The sequence below is a fragment of the Orycteropus afer genome, unplaced genomic scaffold (genome assembly GCF_000298275.1).
Source record: "Orycteropus afer afer isolate SDZICR_OR568_19922 unplaced genomic scaffold, OryAfe1.0 scaffold00311, whole genome shotgun sequence".
NCBI lineage: Eukaryota > Metazoa > Chordata > Mammalia > Tubulidentata > Orycteropodidae > Orycteropus > Orycteropus afer.
The window spans coordinates 1672866-1683459 of NW_006921898.1; the positions used below are offsets into that span (position 1 = coordinate 1672866).

The following is a 10594-nucleotide window of genomic DNA, read 5'->3' on the forward strand; positions in this document are numbered from 1 at the left end:
TGGAGAGAACAATCATGGGAGAAGGAAGGGCTGCTTATGCACAGGGAGACAGCTCAGGGGACAGGAGAGTATGGAGGGATGGACACTGGGAAGAGGTAACTATGGGGAGGAAGTGGGAGGGGAGCTGTTGCATTGTGGTAAACAGTGGTCAATGGCATGAGACAAAGTATATGTGAACTGCTGTATGGAAAGTAAATTTGCTCTGTAAATCTTCACCCAAATCAAAATAAATAAATAAATAAATAAAAATAAAACAGCCTGGTATTGGTACAACAACAGATACATAGACCAGTGGAACAGAATTTAGAACCCAGAAATAGATCCATTGACTTATGGTCAGTTGATCTTTGACAAAGAGCTGAAATCCATTAAATGGGAAAAAGACGGTATCTTGAACAAATCATGCTGGCTAAACTGTATATCTATTTGCAGAAAACTGAAATAAGATCTGTACCTCACACCATACACAAAAACTAACTCCAGATGCATCAAAGGCTTAAATGTGAAACCTATAACTATAAAGTTCATCAAGGAAAAAATAGGGACAGATTTAGGGGCCCTAATTTATGGCATAAATAGAATGTCAAGCATAATCCAAGATGCACAAACAGCAGAAGAGAAACTAGATGATTGGGACCTTCTCAAAATTAAATTTTTATGTGCATCCAAAGACTTCTCCAAAAGAGTAAAAACAGAACCTAAAGATTGGGAAAAAATATTCAGCAATGACATATTGGACAAAGGACTTATCTCTAAAATGTATAGAAAACGCCAATACCTCAACAACAAAAAGACAAACAATCCAATTAAAAAATGGTCAGAAGACATAAATAGAAACTTCACCACAGAAGATATTCAGGCAGCCAATAAACACATGAAGAAATGTTTGCAATCATTAGCCATTGTTGTCGTTGTTATGTGCCATCAAGTCAGATCTCACTCACTGCAACCCCTCCTTGGGTTTCTGAGGTGATATCACTACGCAAGTAGATTGCCCAACCTTCCTTCTGAGGAGTGGCTGGTGGCTTTGAACCGCCAGCCTTCTGGTTAGCAGTTAAATGCCTTAGGCACTAGATGCAAATCAAAACAACCATGAGATACTATCTCATCCCAGCTTAATAGCCAAATTCAAGAAGACAGAAAATAACAAGTGCTTATGAAGATGTGGAGAGATTGGGACTCTCACACACTGCTGGTGGGACTGTAAAATGATACAACCACTGTGGAAATTGGTATGGCGGTTCCTTAAAAAGTTGGAAATAAAAATACCATTTGATCCAGCAATCCCATTACTAGGTAGATATCCTAAAGTAATGAGAGGCAGGTCATGAATCAATATATGCGCACTCATGTTCATTGCAACACTATACACAATGACAAAGGGATGGAATCAACCTAAATGCCCATCAACCAAGGAATGAATAAACAAACTGTGGTACATACACACAATGAAATAGTATGGAACCCTAAAGAACAATGTAGAATCTACAAAACACTATATAACATGGATGAACTTGGAGGACATTATGCTGAGTGAAATAAGTCAATCACAGAAGGAAAAATTAGTTCTTTATTGTAAAAAGTCAAGGAAAGGTTTATACACAGAAGGAAACTTTCATTGTTAGTCACCAGGGAGGGGATGGGAGGGGAGAGGAGGGAAAATTTCTAGATAGGTTGAAAAATGTATACAGATAGACATAGATATAGATATAGATATAGATATATAGATACACATACACATACACATACTCATATACATACCAAAGATTATTAGTGGCTATCAGAGGTAGGAGGGAGGGGGGAAAGGGGAAGCTTTTGATGGGAGGGTAGGCATTGAGTTTATGCTACTAGATGGTGGAATATTTTGGAAAAGGACAGCAAGAATGGTGGCACGACATGAAAAGTGTAATCAGTGTCCCTGAGTTATAAATGTGGAAGCTGTTATGTTGGCAAATGTCTTGTTGTGTATGTTTTCACCATAATAAAAATAAAAAGAGAAAAAATTACAGCCTTTGAAACTGTGAGGCACTATGCCTTACAGGATCACTGTGAGCTGAAATCAATTCCACAGGGGATGGGTGGGATGATTAACCAATCACATACCATGCCCCACTTCTAGTCACCCCACTCTAGCTTCCCACACTTCCCTTTTTTCACTACAAAGCTCTCCCACTTCCCTGCCTGCCTTTGAGACTCAGCCAAACAAAACTGAAAGTGGCTGATTCCTTTGCTATCACAAGTTCTGAGTAAATAACCTCTTTTTAGTCCTTATTTGGGTGTTGTTTGTCTATTTCCACACCACTGACAGTTGCATCCTTGGACAGCACAGTCTGTGGAATACCGTGCCACAGAGGGCAAGGCCTGCGCCAGGAAGGGAAAGCACAGGACAGAAGGCAGGATCTCGAGTGAAGCTCACACTCTGGGCAAGTCCTTCCTCTCTGTCTCTCCTCTCACATCATAAGTACAGCAACCTAGTGGATTGGAATTTTCAGATATTAGAACTAGAAAAGGCACTTGCAGTCCCCACCACCATTTACAGGGGCTCAAAGGTAAAAGGTTGTGCACCAGGCTGAAGGGAAACAAACAAGAGATAGAAGTGAAACCCCACCCCTCCTGACTGGGTCAGAGTTCTTTTCCAGGAATGTTCTGGGGGATGAAATCATGCATTCCATGTCTTCCTTCCTCTCGGAGCCCAGTATTGTTCTCTGAACTTGGAGCCAAATTCAACTGATCTCTGTCCTTGGGACAAAGACTTAATCCACAGGCTGATTCTGGTACATAGAGGGAGAGAAGATTTGAGCTCTCATGCTTTCAAGTGGAGACTTCATCTCCTGCTGTGAACCTGTCAGGGCCTGGGAGACCGTGGCCCACCCAGACACACCAGAGCACAGAGATGGGTGAAAACATAGAGGTGTGGAGGCAAGTGTTCCAGGAATTAATGCAGGAGGTGAAACCATGGCACACTTGGACCCTGACGCTAGACAAGGATCTTCTTCCTAACATCCAGGAGCCAGGGTGGACACAATACCAGCAGTGGACCTTTGCCAGGTTAGTGGGGAATGCAATGGGGATAGATTCCAGGAAATTCTTGCTTATTTTTTACCCTTTAATGGAGTTTTGTGGCAGAGTGGTTAAGCCCTCAGCTGCTAGCCCAAAGATCAGCAGTTGGAACCTACCAGCAACTCCATGGATGAAAGATGTGGCAGTCTGCTTCCATAATGATTTAAAGCCTTGGAAACCCTGTGAGGTAGTTCTACACTGTCCTATGGGGTCACTATGAGTCATGATCAACTCAAAGGCAGTGGATTTGGCTGTTGTTTAATATACATGTTTAATGTGCTGTGTTGTTGTTGTTATGTGCCGTCAAGTCATTTCTGACTCATAGTGACCCCACCTTAGGTTTCTGAGGCAGTATCTGTACGGAAGTAGATTGCCCAACCTTCCTTGAGGAGTAGCTGGTGGCTTTGAACAGCCAGTCTTCTGGTTAGCAGTCAAGGGCTTTAGGCACTATGCTACCAGAGCTCCTTAATGTGCTGTAGCGCTAACCAAGAAGTTGGTTGTCCCAACCCACCAAGAGGTGCCTCAGAAGAAAGACCTAGCAATCTATGTCCAAAAAAATCAGCCCTTGAAAACCCTATGGAGCACAGTTCTACTCTGGCACACATAGGGTCATCACGAGTTGGACTCAACTCAATAGCAGCTGTTTTTTTTTTGTTTGTTTGTTTGTTTTGGTACACTCCTTACTTTTCCTAGTGCATCCCCTACTTATAAATTGAAGATTATAGTAAGTATGGTGGCCATCATTCAAGAAGTATTAGCTTCAATAAAGTTGTGTTTCCTGTTACAATGAACCCCAAAACACTAGCAGGCCTAAGCTCTAGATACAAAGAAATTGGGCTGTGAGATGGGGACAGAGAGCAGGTAGGAAAAGAGAAGGAGGGGAGTGGTAGGTATTTCACTCAACCCCCTAAGTGCCGAGTGGGCAAGGCTCATGGCAATTCTTCCAGTCCTAGAAGACCCACAGGCTCATCATGGAGCCCACAAGGGAGAGGCCCCCATTCTGAGGAGGCCACCCCCTCCAGGGACAGGTAGGAGAGCAAGGGGGTTGCTAGACTCAAGATGTAGGAGTGAAATAGCATTGCCTAACTCCTTCTCCCCAGCCCCCTCTGATTCACCATCCCAGACTTTCCAGGAACCCAAAAGACCTATACAAAGAAAACTCCAAAACACTGCTTCAAGAAACTATAAGAGATCTACATAAATAGAACATACCATGCTCACATTAAGCTGGGCAAGGCTAAGCTAGACTGCAGTAACAAACAGAGGAAGATCGGTGATTTAACTTAACATCTTGCCAGATAAAATACATAGGAATCAAATCAACTATATCTGTGGAAAGATATTGTGGAGAAGCTCAATATTACTTGTCAGAACAAGGTCAGGGGCTGACTGTGGAGCAGACCATCAACTGCTCATATACAAATTTAACTTGAAGCTGCAGAAACTTAAAACAAGTCCACAAGAGCTAAAATACGACCTTGATTATATCCCACTTGAATTTAGAGACCATTTCAAGAATAGATTTGAGGTCCTGGAACACCACTTACTGAAGACCAGATGAGTTGTGAGAGGATATCATACATGAGGAAAGCAAAATGTCATTAAACAAAAACAGGAAAGTAAGAAAAGACCAAAATGTATGTAAGAAGAAACTCTGAATATTGCTCTTAAGTGAAGAATAGCTGAAGCAAATAGAAGAAATGATGAAGTAAAAGAGCTGAAAAGAAGATTTCAAAGGGTAGCCCAAGAAGACAAAGTAATGTATAATGAAATGTGTTGTTGTTGTTGTTGTTGTTATGTGCCGTCGAGTCGGCCCCGACTCATAGCGACCCCTCCTTGGGTTTCCGAGGCAGTATCACTATGGAAGTAGGATTGCCCAACCTTCCTTCCGAGGAGTGGCTGGTGGGTTTGAACTGCCAGCCTTCTGGTTAGCAGTCAAGTGCTTTAGCCACTATGCTACCAGAGCTCCTAGAATTAGAAAATCAAAAAGAAAGAACATGCTTGGCATTTCTCAAGCTGAAAGAAGTGAAGAAAAAATTCCACCTCAATTTGCAATATTGAAGGATTCTGTGGGCAAATATTGACCAATACAGAAAACATCAAAAGCAGGTGGAAGGAATGCACAAAGTCCATGTACCAAAAAGAATTGGTCAATATTCAACCATTTCAGGAGGTAGCATATGATCAAGAATCAATGGTATTGAAAGAAGAAGTCCAAGCTACACTGAAGGAATTGCTGAAAAACAAGGCTCCAGGAATTGAGGAAATACTCACTGAGATGTTTCAACAAAGAGATGGAATGCTGGAAGCCCTTACTCATTTATGTCAAGAAATTTGAAAGACAGCTACCTGGTGAACTGACGGGAAGAGATCCATATTTGTGCCCATTCCAAAGAAAAGTGATCCAATAGAATGAGACAATTATCAAATAACATCATTAATATCACATACAAATAAAACTTTACTGAAAATAATTGAAAAACGGTTGCAGCAGTACATACACAGGAAACTGCCAGAAATTCAAGCTTGATTAAGAAGAGGATGTGGCAGGAGAGATAGCATTATTGATGTCAGATGGATCTTGACTGACAGCAGAAGGATGTTTACCTTTGTTGTATTGACTATGCAAAGGCATTCGACTGTGTGGATCATAACAAATTATGGATAATATTGCAAAAAATGAGAATTCCAGAACACTTATTGTGCTCATGAGGAACCTGTACATAGACCAAGAGGCAGTCATTCGAAAAGAACAAAGGGATACTGGATACTTTAAAATCAGGCAAGGGTTGTATCCTTTCACCATACTTACTCAAATTGTATGCTGAACAAACAACCCGAGAAGCTGGACTATATGAGGAAGAACATGGCATTAGGATTGGAGGAAGACTTACTAATAATCTGCATATATGCAGATGACACGACCTTGCTTGCTGAAAGTGAACATGACCTGAAGCACTTACTGATGAAGGCCAAAGACTTCAGTACAGATTACACCTCAACATAAAGAAACGAAAATCCTCACAACTGGACTAAGAAGCAACATCATGATAAATGGAGAAAAGATTGAAGTTGTCAAGAATTTCTTTTTACTTGGATCCACAATCAATGCCTTTGAAAGCAACAGTCAAGAAATGAAGTGATGTATTGCATTGGATAAATGTGCTGCAAAAGACCTCTTTGGAGTGTTAAAGGAGCAAAGATATGAGTTTGAATCCTAAGATGCTCCTGACCCAAGCCACGGCATTTTCAATAGCCTCATATACACGTGAAAGCTGGACAATGAATAAGGAAAACTGAAGAACTGATGCCCTTGAATTGCACTGAATATACCATGGACTATCAGAAGAACAAACAAATCGTCATGGAAAAAGTGAAGCTGGAATGCTCCTTAGAAGTAAGAATGGCCAGACTTCATCTCTCATACGTTGGTCATGTTATCAAAAGGGACCAGTCCCTGGAGAAGGATATCGTACTTGATAAAATAGAGGGTCAGTGAAAAAGGGGAAGATCCTCAACAAGATGGATTGACACAGTGACTACAATGATGGGCTCAAGGATTGTGAGGATGGCACAGGATTGGGCAGTGTTTTGTTCTATTTTACGTAGGGTCACTCTGAGTCGGAGCTGACTTGACTGCAGCTAACAACAACAACCTAACATATGGCTTCCAAGGACATTGAGGTAGAGATAATTGGAGGGTCTTACAAGGATTTTTACGGCCAGATCTGAAAGTATCATATGTCACTTCTGCCCACATCCCACATCACATGGCCCCAACCTAACTGCAAAGAGCTGGGACATGAGAGAGAGAGAGTGCATGGATTATTTGGTCAGCAGTAAATTTTCTCTCATAATGCAGATGCCTGTCTCCTCCGTAATTCCTATTCTGGATGCAGCCATGTACACTCCTGCCTTCTTCCCCTCTCTCCACTGTCCTTACAGATATTTGTTCAAATGTCTTAGCTCAGAACATTGCTCTCCTCCCTGCTGAATGGAGGTGACATTCTCTTGTACCCTGTCTGAGGCCAAGGGCACTCAGAATGAGAAGATTCCCAGGCAACCTTGAGCAAAGGGGCTGAGTTGGAGGGGAACAAAAGGAGAGAGAGCTGTGATCTCCCTGTAATACTGGAAGATCAGGGAGCCCTGAGCAACCAGGTCCTTGACCTTTTAACATTCTCCTTGATCTACGGGTCTGTGACTACACCTAACTTGCATCCTTTTTATGCATTTCAGGTCAGGGATCAAGTAAGCTGGTTTAATGGCTGACATTGCATTTGCACCATTTGCTTGACTCATTTAAATCTGAATGTGAAGCGCCCTTGGTTTGGGGTAAGGAGACAAGAGTTCTAGTGCTGTCTCTGCCTCTTACACACCCATGTGTCTCTGGACTTGCTGATTCCAGACCCAAAGGCCTTGTTCAATTTAGGAGATGTTCAGGATCCTGACAGGTTGTAACTTGCTATTTCATGATAGACACCCATGGGTCACATAGTATGTTGGTGGCTGTCTTAATTTTCTAGGGCTGCTACAACAGAAATTCCACAAGTGGATGGATTTAACAAAGAGAAATTTATTCTCTTATAGTTTAAAACAAAAACAAAACAAAACTCACTGCCGACAAGTCAGATCAGGAGGCTAGAAATCCAAGTTCAGCATACCAGCTCTAGGGGAAGACTTTCTCTTTCTACATTTCTTGTTCCTAGAACAAAGGATGCACTCCACTCCTGGCTCCTCTTTCTTGGTGGTAGTAGGTTCCCCTCTTTCCTCCCTTCTCTCTTCTTTTAGCTCTTCTAAGATAAAAGGTGTTGCAGGCCACACCCCAAGGAAGCTCCCCTTATGTTGGATCAGAGCTGTGATGGGACTAAGGGTGTTGCAAGCCACCCTTAATCTTAATCCTCTAACATCCAATTGGTTTATCACATCAGATCACATCATGGGGTTTCATTACACATTTGCCACCTTACATCATTACATTACTTCTAAACCAGTGAGATTCATTGACAGTGGCAGAATGGAGACATGAATAAAAACAAACAAAAAAAAAAAACTCCTGGCCATTGAGTCAAGTCTGGTCAAGTCTGACTCATAGCAACTCCCACTGGGTTTCCAAGGCAGTAAATCTTTACGGAAGTAGATTGCTCCATCTTCTTTCTGCGAAGTGGCTGGTGGATTTGAACCACCAACCTTCTGGTTAGTAGTCAAATGTCTTAGACACTGCACCACCAGAGCTCCTTTTGGAGACAGTAATTTCTTCCACTACTAACCCATGACCCCAATCAAGTGATGTCTCAATGTTGTTGTAGCAGCCTCCTCCCTCAAGCAGTAGCCCGAACTTCTGGCCATACTGAGCCCAGTTGAGGGTCTTGTTTTCTGCCTCCACAGGTTTCAGTGCTCCTCTTGCTCCCGCAGCTGGGCCTCAGCCCAAGTTCAGGTCCTCTTCCACATGAATTGGAGCAAAAGGAAGTCCAGAGGCCAGGTGAAGATGAGGGTCTTTGCCCAGAGGTGTAAGAAGTGCTGCCAGCCTCCTTTTGAGACTCCAGAGTTCACACAAGAGAACATCTCAAGGATCTTGTACAACCTGGTGCTCCGAATTCTGAAGAAATGCTACAGAGAAGAATTTAAGTCAATTGAAACAATTCCTACAATCAAGAACATCTCTCTTGAAGGGCCACACGACAGTGACAACTGTGAGGCATGTCTGCAGGGTTTTTGTGCTCAGGGTAGGTTAGACCTAGGCCTGCAGTCAACAGTGCCTCCACCACTGCCTGTCCCCACTAAGGATGCCAAGGGGCCTAACGTCATTGCTACAACCATTGACCTCTCTTCCTCACATCCACCCCCTAAAATTGACAAGCCCCTTCAACCAACAGATTGCCCCAAAGTCCCTAATCCTTCCAAAGCTGTCAGTGCTCCCAAGGCCAGCAACATCTCAAGATCATTAACTGCTCCAAGATTTCCAATCCAACAGGTGCCACCAATAAGTTCACCTGCCCACAAGATCACCGCTCCAATGCCTTCTCCTGCAAATAGAAGCACCTCAAGGGATGCAGTAGCAGGGAAAGCTGGAAAGGGGGGAAAAGCATTACCCAGTTCATCCTGGTTAACTAAGCCCCCAGAGGCTATGAGTCTTCCCACTTCTTACAGCCCAAGAGCAAACACCAGTTACCCGCTGGAGACGAGAGTCCATTTCTCCCCCTCAAGTGAGGTTTCTCATTCCTTCCCATCCCTGAATTCCACACATGGGAATTTTTTAAGCTGTTGCTGTTGTTGTCTCATTTTCATTGCTGTGGTGGTGACTGTTATAATAACCACGGTATGAATCTCAGAAACAGTAAGCTAAGGGAAAGAAGCGAGACACAAAGGGTCAAGCATTATGTTTGCAATCACAGGCTTAACTCGTTGTATTGCACTTCGCTTTATTGCACTTTGCCAATATTGCTTTTTTTACAAATTGTAGGTTTGTGATAACCTCACTTAAGCAAGTCTATTGGCGCCATTTGTCCAACAGCATGTGCTCACTTCATTTCTTTGTGTCACACTTTGATAATTCCCAAAATATTTCAAACTTTTTCATAACTCATAGACTGTAGTCTGGCATAAACATAATTTTTATATGCACTGGGAATCCAAGCATTTCGTGTGACTTGCTTTATTGTGATATTCCCTTTATTGCAGTAGTCTGGAACTAAAACCACAATATCTCCTAGGTATGCCTACATATAAAATATCCAGAAGAGGTAAATGCATAGAAATAGAATATAGATTGGTGGTTGCCAGGGACCGTAGAAAGGAGAGCAACTGCTTAATCTGTATGGGGTTTCCGCATGGGAAGATGTATTTTGAAAATAGAGGTGGTGGTTGCACAACAATGTAAATGTACTAAATGCCACTAAATTGTTCACTGTAAAATGGTTATAAATTTTTTATTTTGTGAATTTCACCTCAATTTATTAAAAAAAAAAAAAAAAAAGCACTACTGGTTATGTGCCGTCATTCATTCATTCTCTAGAGAACTGAGTCTTAAATGTTTATGAAACCGGTGGACCCTCTTAGCAGGAAATTTTGCACAGACCCTGTGACATCAGTCTGTGGAGGCATTTGCCATCAAAAGCATCAGGCTTTTGGAACGTGGGTTTCAAATCAGTGGTCACCACAACAGGAGACAGCAGTTGAGGGTTGAGGCAGGACCACCGGCTGACATAGGGGAAATCTCTTTTAAATTCTATTTAATAGTGTGTGTGTGTGTGTGTGTGTGTTTTATTATTATTATTATTTCTTTAAAATTTACTATGGTGTTGTGGTTGCTGTTTGCCATCGAGTCGGCCCCGACTCATAGCGACCCCTCCTTGGGTTTCCGAGTTAGTATCACTACGGAAGTAGGATTGCCCAACCTTCCTTCCGAGGAGTGGCTGGTGGGTTTGAACCACCAGCCTTCTGGTCAGCAGTCAAGTGCCTTAGGCACTAATTTACTATAGTGTGTTTTATAAGTATTGTTGTTATGTGCCATCGAGTCAGACCCAACTCATAGCGA

The 10594-nt window shown here is 42.4% G+C and overlaps 1 protein-coding gene across 1 annotated transcript; it reads left to right on the forward strand.

Annotated features, from left to right (window-relative positions):
• The first annotated feature begins 2893 nt into the window (after positions 1–2893).
• RTP3 (receptor transporter protein 3) lies at positions 2894–9093 on the forward strand. Its single transcript, XM_007951780.1, has 3 exons — positions 2894–3048; positions 8446–8783; positions 9032–9093. Exons 1-3 carry the CDS (start codon positions 2894–2896, stop codon positions 9091–9093), a joined length of 555 nt encoding a protein of 184 aa, XP_007949971.1.
• Positions 9094–10594: the final 1501 nt, after the last annotated feature.